The following is a 15,681-nucleotide window of genomic DNA, read 5'->3' on the forward strand; positions in this document are numbered from 1 at the left end:
TGTAGCACCATGGTCCTGAAAAACAGTGTTTCGTTTTTACTGTGTACTGTACCAGCAGTTATGGTCAAAATGACATTAAAAGTGACTTGACTTGACAGTGCGGGCTTCCTCCCATTATTTAAAGGTTGTTTCAAGGCTCAGAGTAAGGGACGGTCAAATCTTGATACCTCAAGTGCTGAATAGAGGGAGTGTAGCAGGACCAAAGACCGCCTTTCAAAAAGATATGAAAATGTGATTCTGTCTGGCCTCTACAGTGTGGGTGAGGAGAACAAGAGAGTTCCTCCTGTTGGTATTCCTCCTTCAGTTGATATCCCTTTAACTTAGTCAAAACATTTTATCACATGCTGCCATATGAATGTTGTAATTTTGTCAAATAAGATTAATCAATCATAATCAAATTTTGCAGGATACCTTCTGGTTAGTCAGTGTTTGAGATGTATGAACACAGAGAGGTTCCTGGTCTTGTCCAATGGTGTCTCATACAGCTTGGACAATATCTGCAGGAAATTCCTGGTTTCCATGTAGAAAGTCTTTGCAATGAAGTGAAACTTGTCTTGGGTTATATTTAAAGGCAGTTCACCGGATTAGAGTCCCAGTCCACAGACTCCGGCACGTCAATCAGGCTGCGGCAAGACACCTACCACGCACTGTCGGACTCCCTTGGGAGCCCTCCTCAACATGTCCTGTCTTGAATGTAACGTCAACCTTTACGTTCATCTCCAGCCACCATATCTTAGCTCAATCTCCCCAATCCCCAACGCCTTGTTTCCAGTCCCCACCTTTCGAAGATCAAAGTTTAAAGTAAATTGATTGTCAAAGTACATATATGTCTCCATATACAACCCTGAGATTCATTTTCTTGCAGGCATCCATAGTAAATCCAAGAAACACGATAGAATCAATGGAAGACCATGTCCAACAGGATGGATAAACAACCAATATGCAAAAGACAACAAACTGTGCAAATACAAAGAGAAAAAAGTATATAATAAATATCAAGAACATGAGATGAAGGGTCCTTGAAAATGAGTCCAAAGGTTGTGGGAACAGTCGGTGATGGGGCGAGTGAAGTTATCCCCTCTGGTTCAAGAGCCTGATGGTTGAGGAGTCATAACTGTTTCTGAACCTGGGCCCTGAGGCTCCCGTACCTTCTTCCTGAGGGCAGCAGCAAGAAGAGAGCATGGCCTGGATGCTGACGGTCCTTGATGATGGACGCTGTTTTCCTGGGACAGTGCTCCATGTATATGTATTCAATGGTGGGGAGGGCTTTACCCGTGATGGATGGGCCGTATCCATTACGTTTTGTAGTATTTTCTGTTCGAGGCCATTGTTGGTTCCATACCAAGCTGTGATTGAACCATTCAATACACTCACCAGAACACATCTATAGACGTCTGTCAAAGTTTTAGATGCCATGCTGAATCTTTGCAATCCTTTAAAGAAGTAAAGGTGCTGCTGTGCTTTCTTCACAATTACACTTGCGTGCTGGGTCCAAGACAGATACTCTGAAATGGTAACACCGAGGAATATAGAGCTGCTGGCCTCTGATTCCCCAATGAGGACTGGCTCATGAACTTCAGGTTTCCTTCTCCTGGAGTCAATAATGAGCTCCTTAGTTTTGCTGACATTGAGTGAAAGATGGCTGTTGCTGCACCACTCAACCAGATTTTCAATCTCCCACTGATATGCTGGTTCATCATCATCTTTGATTTGGTCAACGACAGTGGTGTTCCCCGCAGATTTAAATATAGCACTGGAACTACCCTTAGCCTGATAGTCATAAGTATAAAGAGAGTAGAGCAGGGGGCTAAGCACACAGCCCTGTGGTGCACCTGCGCTGATGGAGATTGTGGAGGAGATGTTGTCAATCCAAACTGGTTGGGATCTTCAAATGAGGATATCAAGGATCCAATTGCACAAGGAGGTATTGAGGCTAAAGTCTTGAAACTTACTGATGAGTTTTGAGGGAGTGATAGTATTGAATGCTGAGTTACAGTTGTTAAAGAGCATCCTGATGTTGTATCTTTGCTGTCCTACTGCACTGGTAGGCAAATTGGAGCGGATCCTAGTTACTTCCCAGGCAAGAGTTCCTACATTTCATCACCAACCTCACAATACCTCTGTCATAGTTGGATGCATCAGCAAGGGAGATGAGGCTGAGTACAGGGCTACGGTAAGAAACTTGGTCACGTGGTGTGAGCGGAATTATCTGCAGCTTAATGTGAAAAAGACTAAGGAGCTGGAGGTAGACCTGAGGAGAGCTAAGGTACCGGTGACCCCTGTTTCCATCCAGGGGGTCAGTGTGGACATGGAGGAGGATTACAAATACCCGGGGATACGAATTGACAGTAAACTGGACTGGTCGAAGAACACTGAGACTGTCTACAAGTAGGGCCAGAGCCGTCTCTATTTCCTGAGGAGACTGAGGTCCTTTAACGTCTGCCGGACGATGCTGAGTCTGTGGTGGCCAGTGCTATCATGTTTGCTGTTGTGTGCTGAGGCAGCAGGCTGAGGGTGGCAGACACCAACAGAATCAACAAACTCATTCGTAAGGCCAGTGATGTTGTGGGGATGGAACTGGACTCTCTCACGGTGGTGTCTGAAGAGAGGATGCTGTCTAAGTTGCATGCCATCTTGGTCAATGTCTCCCATCCACTACATAATGTACTGGGTGGGCACAGGAGTACATTCAGCCAGAGATTCATTCCACCAAGATGCAGCACTGAGCGTCATAGGAAGTCATTCCTGCCTGTGGCCATCAAACTTTACAACTCCTCCCTTGGAGGGTCAGACACCCTGAGCCGATAGGCTGGTCCTGGACTTATTTCATAATTTACACATTAATATTTAACTATTTATGGCTCTGTTACTAGTTATTATTTATGGAGCAACTGTAACAAAAACCAATTTCCCCCAGGATTAATAAAGTATGACTATGACTATGACTATACACTTCACCACAGTAGATGTAAACGTTACTGGACGATATCACTGAAACAGCTTACCACATCCTTCATAGGCACCAGTTGAATTGAAGCCTGCTTGAAGCAGATGGATACATCAGACTGCCGAAGCAAAGGGTTAAAGATATCAGTGAACATTTCAGCAAGTTGATCAGCACAGGTCTTTAGTGCTCAGCCAGGTACCCCATCTAGGTTGGATACTTTCCGTGGGTTCACCCTCCTGAAGGATGCTTGTCCCGTCAACCTCAGAGACTGAAATCACAGGATCATCGGGAACTGTGGGAGATTGTGAAGGTTCATGTTTCGAATATTCTTGATGGTCAAAGACAGCACAGGAGGCATTCAATTCATCTGGGAGCAAAGCCTTGTTGTCACCTCCGTCGCTTGGTTTCACTTTGTAAGGGGTAATAGTGCTCAAATCCAGCTACAGCTGTCAAACATCCTTACTAACGGTAGCAACCTCTCCACCTTCCCTCTATCCAGGCCTTTCAGTATTTCCTTTGTTTTTAATGGAATAGTTAGTGGGGAACTGTGCAATGTTAATTGGGCCCATTGTGTCTCTTGTTCACTCTTTCAGAGACCTGCTCAATTAATCCCACACTCTCAACCTTTCTCTACAACCCCACAATCTTCTCTTCAAGAATTTATCTAATTTCCTTTCGAAGATGACTGCTGTAAACTTTCCATTAAATTTTAGGACAGTCCATTTCAGATCATAACTACCTGGTTTTAAACTAGCCCGCATATTGCAGCCCTGATGCAAGTCACTAAACATGGGTTTATTTCACTGAACACAATTCTCCCTCCAATAACTCTGGTTGTGAGTTAACCCATGTGGTTGCATTCTGTTACAGCTTTTCCGTAACATAACGATGTCCTGGCTTGGGCTGGGCTAAGAAGAACCAGCACATTAAGGACCCACATGCTCCCCTTTATTACTGCCATCAGGGGAGAGGTACAGGAGTATTGAAGACACACATTCAATGTTTCTGGATCAGCTTCTCCTCCGCCGTCAGATTTCTGAATGGACAATGGACCAGCCCATGAACACTAAGTCATTTTTTCTCTCCTTTTGCACTACTTAGTTAATTTATATATACTGTATATATAATTGTAATTTATCCGTTTTTTACATATTGTATGGTACTGCTGCCACAAGACAACAAATCAATGATATTAAGACTGACTGTGAAGTCTTAAGAGTGAGCTAATCCATGCTTCCACCTTGGGCAGCTCTCAAAGGTATCAAACACCCTTAAAGCTTCTGGCAGTCAAAAGCTTTCAGAACACCTGATAAGCTTTTTAAAAACAGAAAGAGTCTATGAGACCTAAAATTCCCAAAAATACTTAGAACATGATTAACATCTGAAAACTCTCAAATAATTAGTACAACTATTAGTGGCTGACTTGGTCCTTCGCGAGGGTTCTCAGTGTTGACACCTTTCCCATATCAGGGCCGAAAGTTTCATTGGGAATGTTACATAAATAACTTGTATCACTGTTCATGTCGTGTTTGTATTTGACTATTTTCATTTCAATGGAGGGAAGTGGCTGCACAGGAGAGGGGTCAGTTTCAGTTAATATACAATATTTCTGCATGCCTGGTCGGGTCAGGGATACAGTGGGGGCAGGGCTTCATTGAAACTTTTATGGGCTTAGGAATGGGAAGTCCCCTCTGCTGTCCAGCACCTTGCCAACCATGAGAATTTATCCTCTATGAAGCTTATGCAGGCAAACAATGAGTTTGGAGTGGAAGCAACCATTGACTGTGGGCAACACACACAGATGCCAGAGGAGCTCAGCAGGCCAGGCAGCATGTATTGGAAAAGAGTAAACTGTCAACGTTTCGGGCTGAGACCATCAGGATATCCGGCATCTGCAGATTTCCCTTCATTTGTGCAGTGACTATGGGTGACGTCTTTCTCAGGATGTTCAGGGCCAGTATATTAGTTTACCAAGCTCATCCTAAGGAGACTGAAGGAACTCTCTCCTGAGTTCAGGACAACATCAGTGGGAGGACACAGTGTTCTGTTCCCAACGTCAGCTGGACCGGTGAAGGCACATTCTTTACCTGCTAATATTGCAAGGAAATACCAGTTCCCGTAAAAACTGATTGGAGCCAGTGATCAAAACCAAATCCAAGCAGTGCCATCATTTTCATGCTACTGCACACTTCACTTTAAACCAGTCTATATCCTTTGCCTGCAACTAATTGTTTAACATGCTTCTATGACTGTAGAAGTTTCATGATGCCTAGAGCACATTGGGTTGATAAATTGCTACCATTAGACAAAACCTCTGTCCAGTAAGTCTATGATGAAGTACTCTGCTCCTAACTAGACAAGGGTTGCTAGGAAAAAAAAAGACCTTGAACTCTTTCGCTGAAGACAAAAACAGGGCTTCAAACAACTTAGTTTCACAACTATTATCAATCATTTGCTGTCCCAGGTTACTGCCGGGCTGGTTGTCCTCTGGAAGCTGTTTCAACGATCCAACTAGAAAGAACTGTGGCATAAATGATTTGCATTCAACCACACACCACAGGGCAGAATAGACACTGAAAGAGACTGAGCAAGCAATCCGTCGGCAGAAAATTATTCACTGCCTGATAAGTAACATCACCTGTTTCAGAGATCAGCATTCAACTAACCAAAAATGTTACCATTACTTTCAGATTCAGTTTGGGCAGTTTTGTGGTATACTTTTGTTGCATAAAATGTCCGACAAATACAAATCCAGTTTATTAACCCAATCCACTGCTGCTACTTTGTTTCAAGGCCTGCATTTATAATCCATTACCTACCTGTGACAACAGAAACATCTTTTCATTAAACAATGAGCACCATTCTGTGCTCTAGCTATGCTCTCAAAACCCACCATAACCATTAAGTCTGGTAAACTCCACACTCTGCATTTGCTCACTACCATCAGCATTCCCAGTGCTGACTCATTGACATCACTGATTCCTCAACTCACTCCTCAACGTGACTGCATCCGTTTTATTGAGACCAGTTCCTCAGCCTTACCAGCCTGCATTCACTCTGCTATCGCAGCTCTTCAATATCACCACACCCTCTACTGACTCGCTAACCTCTACTAACTCGTTCCCTGTACCAACTCATTAACATGATCACCCCCTGCAAAATCAGCAGACCCAGGACCAACTCTTTAAATTCACCGCAGCCTGGACTGACTGTAATATCATCCATCACTCCCTGCAATGGCTCGTTGACATCAGCACTCTGTGCTAACCCTTAATGTCACCACTCCCTGTTCTAACTCTTTAAATAATAATAATTACTTTATTGATCCCGAATGGGAAATTATTAGTTTATAATGAACTCATGTCCAGCCCTGTCTTTGGGAACAATATATCCATAATTTGTTGTTTAAAACGATGTACAGTGTACCCACAACTTGCTTTCTGTCAGAATGTGTTTAAGATACCCACAGTATTTTGTTTCCTTCAGACACTGTGTATTGCATGCAACGTCTCACTGTACAACGTACACACATCCTGTCTTTTCTCAGACACGACATAATATAACCACATTATTGCATCTCTCAGATGGAGTATCATGTACAATATGCCGCCCTTTCTGACATATTCATGTTATGTTTCTCCTGGATACTGTATAATGTACAGTTGGTGTACAATGTATGAATAGAGTATTCTCTCACAGGCATTATAATTGTCCCAGATCCTGCTCTGTGTCACAACAATATGTGACCAGAAATATTGAATACAGTTTATCTCATTCAGATCCACACATCAGTTGACATGTTAATAATCATGAACTATTCGTTCCTCAGTTCTGAAAAGCACAGGATCAGTCAGGGTCTCGAAAACTGATAAAGTAGCAGCCCGTGTGATATAAAAAGCCATCAGTTCAGGGAAAGCAAATCACAATTTCATTGTTCTTTTATCATTTCAGTAAGTGCTGTCAGCCTTATTCAGGTAACTTTTTAAAACAGGTTACAGCTGCAAACACAGGATGCAAGGACAGTGTCAGCCTTCAGCAGCTTGTTCAGCCGGGTCGTCCCCGTTAACGCCTACCTTTGCAATCTGGACACACCAGTTCAGGAGCAGCTGGGAGCCAATGTTGTCCTTGTGCTCGCGGACATAATCCAGCAGACAGCCATGGGGCATTAACTGAGTGACTAGTTGGATAGTGGGACTGAGACAAACACCCAAGAGGCGAACCAGGTGAGGATGGTCCATGCTGGCCATTATCAGGGCCTCCTACGGGAAGAAAGAACAAAGTCAGGCTCATTTTAATTGTTGAGCAGAAGGATTCCACAGCATCACATTCTCCAGATAATACATGCACAAACTCAGATAACCATTGCTTTGTGCTCTATGTCTGAATTCCAGTCAGTTTGAGATTACCGACCAGTAACATCAGTATTATCATAGATTTGAGAACAGCTTCTTTCCAACTGTGATAAGACTGCTGAATGGATCCTGACCCGGATCTGGGCCATACCCTCCAAATATCCGGACCTGCATCTCGGTTTTTTTGCACTACCTTACTTTCCATTTTTCTATTTTCTATCTATGATTATAATTTAAATTTTTAATATTTACTATCAATTTGTAATCCAGGGAGCGGGAAGTGCAGAATCAAATATCGCTGTGATGATTGTACATTCTAGTATCAATTGTTTGGCAACAATAAAGCATAAAGTATAAGTATCATCAGGTGCCATGCCCAGTTTGAGCTTTGACTGCCATGGCCCACACACTGCTGTTTCGGGTCAAGTGGATCAATTCACTGGTATTCATTTCCAGTTCCCTGGCTGCTGTCTCCATCATCATTTGTCTTTGTCTTCCTTTTGCTTTCTTCCCTTCAATCTTTCCCGTAATTATCGTGCATTCTAACTCCTCTTTCCTAATCACATGCCCAATGAAGTTATGTTGCCTTTTCATGATCTCATACATTATTTCTCTTATTGTACTTGCTCTGTTCATGACATCCTCATTAGATATTCGTCTCGTTAGATATATGTTGGACCAGTAACTTAGACAATAAAATAACAAAGGTGCAGGAGGAGACCATTCAGCCCATTGACTCTGTGCTTTCCAGCTACCCACTACACTTAACTTAGTACATGCTGTCTACACGCTGAGTGTCAGTTCCTCAGCTGTGAATAAACACAGTGATCTAAGTGTTTGTAACTGTCCACTGTAGCTGAGAACCTAGTTGTAAAGAGGGTTTTTATAGTGAAGTGTTTAATGAATGGATCAGTATTGCAGTGGCATACATTAATACTAATGCAAAGAGCGTGAGCTCGGAGCTGAGTTTAGCAATCCAAAAAACAGAATATCATTACACCTATGCTTTTAGGGAAGCTTATCTGCTTGGATATAAATGTGATTTCAGACCCAGCCAACCACGTGAGACATAGCTATGCAGGAAGTTGCCCTCTGCTCGATCAGAGCTGGTACGTGTGAAAAATAAAGTCCAGCTGATGAGTTTAAGGGAGTCCCTAGGTAAATAGGAGCTTTCAATAAAATTTGCCAGCATGGATTTTCAGGCACATGTGAGAAAATGATGGAAACACTCAGCAGGTCAGGCAGTCTCTGTGGAAAACAAACTATTCAATTAGAATATAAGAGAAAGGATGTAATGATGAGACTTTATAAAGCACTGGTGAAGCCTCATTTGGAGTATTGTGAGCAGTTTTGGGCTCCATACCTTAAAAAAGAATGTACTGAAACTAGAGAGGGTTCAAAAGAGGTTCACGAAAATGATTCCAGGATTAAACGGCTTGTTATATGAAGAGCATTTGATGGCTCTGTATTCACTGGAACTCAGAAGAATGAGGGGTGACCTAACTGAAACCTATCGAATGGTGAAAGGCCTTGATAGAGTGGATGCGGAAAGGATATTTCCTATGGTGGGAGTGTCTAAGACCAGAGGACACAGTCTCAGAATTGAGGGGCGTCCTTTTAGAATGGAGGTGAGGAGGAATTTCTTTAGCCAGAGAGCAGTGAATCTGTGGAATTCATTACCACAGGCAGCTGTAGAGGATGAGTTTTTGTGTATAATTAAGGCAGAGATTAATAGGTTCTTGATTGGACAGAGCATGAAGGGATACAAGGAGAAGGCAGGAGATTGGGGCTGAGAGGAAAAATGGATCAGCCATGATGAAATGGCGGAGCAGACTCAATGGGCCAAATAGCCTGATTCTGCTCCAATGTCATATAGTCTTATAGTCTTATTTCAGGTCCCAGATCCTTCTCAAAACAAGTCAACATGTGCAGTGGTCACCATCTGGTATGGAGGGGCCACTGCCCAGGGTTGGGAAAAGGATGCAGAGGGTTCAGAAGATTCAGCCAGCTCTATAATAGCACTGGCCTCCCCAGTGTCAAGGACATTTTCAAATGGTGATGCCTCAAAAAGGCAGCATCTTCATTTAGGATCCCCATTTCCCAGGACATGAACTCTTCTCATTACTATCATCAGGAATAATATATATATATAATTTCATATTGTAAATGTATGCAATGCTCTGCAGTGTTGCCACAAAACAACAAATGATAAAAAACCTGATTCATATTCTATTTCTGAGATCACTGGCAATAAATTAAAGCTCATGAAAATGGGAAGTCAATTAGGCTGGAGACTAACTGGAGAATAATTGAAAGGATGGAGACGAGGGGAAACAGGATGACCTCTGACCACTTGCATGTCACAAGTGATGTTCCCTAGGAATCTGTTCTGGGCCCCTCAAGTTTCCACCTTATAATGTGAATGTAGGATTACAGAACTGCACACCTAAGTTTGTTGAGGTCTGTTAGATGCTGAACCCCAGGACAAGTGGATCCATGCAACCTACCAGAAAAGGATGGGCATGGGGAGAGAGTTGGGGCACTGAAGCAGTCTGATAATGTAGCCCAGGAAGTCTCAACTAGTTACATCAGGACATCTTGCACAGTTCTCTTCCTTTGAATTTAGAAAGTTTGAATTGTGGCATTTCTGATGAGCAGCCCAGCTATTTCCTAAACACAAGATTCTGTAGATGCTGGAAATCCAGAGTAACACGTACAAAATGCTGGAGGAGCTCAGCAGATCAGGCAGCATCTATGGAAAGGAATAAACGGTCGACGTTTTGGTCCGAGGCCCTTCTGATTGGGACTCTTAAGAACGGTCTGGGCCTAAAACTGATTATTCCTTTCCATAGATGATGCCTAACCTGCTGAGTTCCTCCAGCATTTTGCAGGCATGTGCTCTTCCAACTATTTTGTGGGAGAATTCAGAATACGCTTACATAAAATTTCAGTGGATTGACAATGGGGATGAGAGGAAGGATGAGAAGGAGGAAGTGAAGAGAAGAAATGAAGGGAAGGGAACAGAAGACAAGAAAATGGATATGGAGGGAAAGAAATGGGGAGGGGAAAGATGGACAGAAAAGGAGAACATGAAGTAAGGTGGGAAGGGAGAGAAAAGGGGGAAAGAAATGATTTAACAAATGGAAAGATAGAATGAAAAAGAAAAGGTTGGAAGTGAACATACAGTAGTAAGTTTGGAAAGTAAAAATGAAAGGGGGGGAGAGGAAGGGAAAGGGAAGGAGGGAAGAATAAATTATGATTATCAAGGCCCCTTCACAACCGGCACAGCACCAAGTTTCCCAGTACTTTAATGGATAGCTCATCAACAGCATGACCCAAAACACTTCATGGCAAATGAAACACTGCTGAAACTGGGCTTCGCCTCAAAACTGGGGCATGGGATGGATGCTTTACACCTAGCAGAGTCTAACTGCGACATTACAGCTAAATGCTGTGCTTCTGACGGCGCGCAAGTTCTTGTGTATAGCTCCAGAGTGCCGGCCTGGATTCTGGATTCTGGAAACCACTCCATTCACTCAAAATGAACAGGGCAACCAACTGAGTGTCAGATCACAACAGGATGCAAGCCCTCCACAATAACATCATTAGAAATCTGGAGCTCCTCCACCACAAGCTTATGCATGCTGTGTGTCTTTTGAAGAATTCAAGATATAAATAGATATTTTTAGTTGTCAGGCGAAGAGAAGGTGGCAATTAGGGAGAAGGTTGTAATCGAAAGGAGCAGGATCAAGGGGCTAAGTGGCCCATGTATCTGAAAGAATGGATCATCATCACTGTATTAACATGTCACAACGATATCCTTTCAGAGAGCAGAGTCTTTGGTGTACCTGCTTCTCAAAAAATGCAAGAGTTTCACAGACATTAATTTTGCACCAAGGTCTTAGACACTCCACGTATAAACAGCTAGCATGTGGCTTGCAAATAAAGAATATCTCCTTGTGAAAGACATTTGCTGTGTCTCAGTGTGTTCTGAGGATACTGGAAGCCTAAATATTGCTGACTCAGCACGCAGGCTCAACTTTTCCTGGACTGCACACCTTTTCCAAGGTGCACTGAAAGACTTGAGGTGGGGTCTGGGTGAGTTTGAGACAGCTTGTGCATGGTAACTTTCTTGGCGGCAGGAGGAGGTTAGGTTTTTGAATGGCTGCTAGTTGTTTTACAATTTCCTGTCTAACCCAGTAAATGAAAACTGCACCCAAATCAAGGGTCGAGTATCAAGAACCAACTTTATTCACCATTTACATGTATTAGGAATTTGCTGTGGTGTATTGACGTGCAACAAAAAACAACAACATTCAACAATTAAAACGAATAAAGAATTATGTATAAAAATAAACTTCAATGTAGAATAAAATGTGCATGTATACAAACACCAGCATGTACTTAAATGCAAACAGCAATGAATGACAATGAAACTGTTCTTAGTGTCGATGCTCATTTTAAGGGCTTCCCTGGGACTATCAGCCATTCTCCATTAGCCCAGTGAAGTGGTGTGTCTCCATGTTCCCTGTCCCTGTTTTTGGCCATCCTCGCTGTTCCTGTTGACCGGGTCTATGAATCACTACTTAATCTCAGCAACAGGACAAAGCCGCACTCACTCACAAAGCAAGAGCAACCTCAGGGGGTCCCCAGGTGCTGTGCAGCACCCAAGGGACGGTCACCTATATGTTCTGGGAAGTCCGACAGCAGGTCTGTACACAGCAAGATCCCACTAAACTGAAAAGGGAAACTTGTGGGTTCTTTTACGTCAGTGAGAAGACAATGGGGAGTAGTGGAACAGCGCTTTGAGAATGCTGAACAGGGCTGGGCCTGCCCTCTGTTCACCTGAAATGTCACAACCTAAACTCCCAGGACTTGCGAAAGGGACTAAGCCATACAATGTGCTGAGTTAGGCCGAGAGTATTAGCAGTGGACCGGGGCTGACATGTCATTGAACTGATTTTATGTGGGCTCCTGTTCACTATTTATAGCAAGCAATCGGCCTGAAAATAATAGAGTTAAAACAGCCCTCAATGAGAAAAGAACCCTTGGGAAATCACCTGTTTCCCATCACTGACTCCCAGGGGTTCGATCTATTTTTAGGCAAAACTCTCTGATTTACTGCTGAGTTTCACAAAATGTGAAAAATAAACCAGGGAAGTCTCACCGATCTTGCAACTCTGGATTAGATCCATAGTTCAGTACCTGAGCTCCCTTCCAGCGTGGTGGAACAAACAGAGAATATAGAAGAATACAGGATAGGAAAAGCCCACAATGTTCTGCCAAACTAACTAAGCTAATAGCACCTAATCCCTCCTGCCTACACAACGTCCTTACCCCTCCATTCTCTGCACATCCACGTGTCTGTCTAAGATCTTCTTAAACACCTCTATCATAGTCTGCTTCCACTCTCACCCCTGGCAACACGTTCCAGGCACCCACCACTCATCTCGTACATCTTCTTTGAACTTAACTGCCTCTCACCTTAAATGCATGTCCTCCGGTGTCATAGAGTCATAGAAAAATACAGCACAGAAAACAGGCACTTCTGCCCATCTAGTCTGTGCTGAACCATTTAAGCTGCCTACTCCCATGGACCTGCACCCAGACCATAATCTTCCATACCCCTACGTAGAAATCAAGCTTGCGTGCACCACTTGTGTTGGCAGCTCATTCCACACTCTTACGACCCTCTCAGCGAAGATGTTTCCCCTCATGTTCCTTAAACATTTCATCTTTCACTCTTAACCCATGACCTCCAGTTGTAGTCTCACCCAACCTCAAATGAAAAGCCTGCTTGCACGTAACCTATCTATACCCCTCATAATGTTGTATACCTCTATCAAATCTCTCCTTAGTCTTCTATGTTCCAAGGAATAAAGTCCCAACCTATAAAATCTTTCCTTATAACTCAGGATATCCAGTCCCGGAAACACCCTTGTAAATTTTCTCTGTACTCTTTCAACCTTATTTGTATCTTTCCTGTAGGTAGGTGACCAAAACTGCACACAATACCCCAGATTAGGCCTCACCAATGTCTTATATAAATTCATCATCACATCACATCTCCTGTACTTAGTACATTGATTTACAAAGGTCAATGAGCTAAAAGCTTTCTTTGCAACCCCATCTACCTGTGCCCCACTTCCAATGAATTATGGAACTGTATTCCCAGACCCCTTTGTCCTACTGCACTCCTCAGTGTCCTACTGCTCACTAGATGTACACCAGTTGGCCCTAATGAAGTGCAACACCTCACACTTGTCTACATTAGATTCCATTTGCTACTTTCAAGCCCATTTTTCCAGCCTGTCCAGATCCTGCTGGAAGCTCTGATGGTCTTCCTGCTGAAAGGTTTCAGGCCGAAATGCTGACTGTACCTTTTTCCATAGATGCTGCCTGGCCTGCTGAGTTCTTCCAGCATTTTGTGTGTGTTGCTCAGATTTCCAGCATCTGCAGATGTTCTCTAGTTTGTGATAGACTTCCTTTCTGTCCATTGCACCCCCAATCACAAACCTGCTAATCAAGTTAACCACATTGTCATACAGATCATTGCTACAGATGACAAACAACAGCGGACCCAGCATTGATCCCTGTGGCACACCACTAGTCACAGGCATCTACTCAGAGAGGCAACCGTCTGCTACCACTCTCCGGCTTCTCCCACAAAGCCAATGTCAGATCCAATTTACTACCTCATTTTGAATGCAGAGTGACTGAAACTGCTTGACCAACCTCCCATGCGGGACCTTGTCAAATGCCTTGTTAAGGTCCATGTAGATAACATCCACTGCCTTGCCTTCATCTACTTTCATGGTAACTTCCTTGAAAACTCTATAAGATTAGTAAGGCATGACCTCCCACGCACGAAGCCATCCTGATTATCCGTAGTCAGTCCATCTCTATGGAAATACTCATATATCTGGTCTCTTAGAATATCTTGCAATAACTTTCCCACAACTGATGTCAGGCTCACCGGCCTATAATTTCCTGGTTTATTTTTAGAGCCTTTCTTAAACAGCAGAAAAACATTGGCTCTCCTCAAATCCTCTGGTACCTCACCTATCCCTAAGGATGATTTAAACATCTCTGCAGTTTCTGCACTTGCCTCTCACTGGGTCTGAGGGAACAACTTGTCAGGCTTTGGGGATTTATCCACCCCAATTTGCCTCAAGACAGCAAACACTTCCTCCCCGGTAATCTGTATAGGATCCATGAAGGATTGCTGCTGCGCCTCACTTCTATAGACTCTGTGTCTGTCTCTTGAGTAAATACAGATGCAAAAAATCCATTTAAGATCTCTCTCATCTCTTTTGGCTCTACACATATATTACCATTCTATGGTCTAGTACAAATTAGGAAAGTCTAGTATTTTGATGCTGAGAGAAAGGTTCCAGCTATCTATTTGTGCCTCTCATAATTTTATTAACTTCCGTCAGGTTCCCCCTCAGCATCCGCTGCTCCAGAAAAGCAGAACAACCCAAGTTTGTCCAGCATCTCCTTATAGCACATGCACTCTAATCGAGGCAGTAAAACCTTCTCCAAGGCTTTCAATCCTTCCTATAATGAGAAGACCAAAAGTGAATGCAATACTCTGGATGAAGTCTAACCAGAGGCTTAAAGCATGCCAAATGCTTTCTTTACTACCTCATCATTTGCATGGGCACTTTCAGTGTGCTATGGACTTGGACCTCAAGATCCCTTTGCAAATTAACACCATTAAGCGTCTTGCCGATAGCAGTGTACTGTCCCTTTATGTTTGATCTTTCAAAGCACAACACTTCACTTTTGGACGGGTTAAGCTCCATCTGTCATTTCTCCACCCATACCTACAACTGATCTATATCCTGCTGTATCCTTTGGCAGTCTTCTACGGTACCCACAACACCACTAATCCCCGTATCATCCACAAAATTTCTAATCCACCTATCTCTGTTCTCGTGCAGGTCTCTTATATATATCACAAATGACAGAGGTCCCAGTATGGATCCGTGTGGAACACCACTAGTCACAGACTTCCAGCCAGATTAAGTTCCACTGACCATCACCCTCGTTCCTCTCTGGATGAACCAATTATGAATCCAAACAGCCAAGTTACTGTGGATGCCATCCATCTTAAAAGATTTGCATGCTGTATAATTGCAAGCTGTTCTTATTCAGAGGTACAAATCAAGGCATCTAACCCTAACATAAGTGGATCAGCTAGGCATCTAATCCAAAACTGAAACAGAAGGAGATCTTTTTAATATTATGTTCCCATGTTTTAAAACTAAAACCCTTAATCCAAAATGCAAATCCAAAAACTCAGTCGAATATTAAGCTTAAACCTCAATAATTTCGCAAGGTGTACAGAGGGGCATTCCAAGATGGGTTTATAGGAAA

The 15,681-nt window shown here is 43.1% G+C and overlaps 1 protein-coding gene across 6 annotated transcripts in view; it reads right to left on the reverse strand.

The window, feature by feature from the left end:
• Positions 1-15,681, reverse strand: part of LOC134348348 (receptor tyrosine-protein kinase erbB-4-like) — a 1,006,440-nt gene that overhangs the window by 216,517 nt on the left and 774,242 nt on the right. For all 6 annotated transcript variants that reach the window (XM_063051562.1, XM_063051560.1, XM_063051559.1 and 3 more), the window contains one exon: positions 7,021-7,206. In XM_063051562.1, the coding sequence (XP_062907632.1) occupies positions 7,021-7,206 (186 nt within the window). The remainder of the gene's footprint in view (positions 1-7,020; positions 7,207-15,681) is intronic.

The sequence above is a fragment of the Mobula hypostoma genome, chromosome 6, assembly GCF_963921235.1.
Source record: "Mobula hypostoma chromosome 6, sMobHyp1.1, whole genome shotgun sequence".
NCBI lineage: Eukaryota > Metazoa > Chordata > Chondrichthyes > Myliobatiformes > Myliobatidae > Mobula > Mobula hypostoma.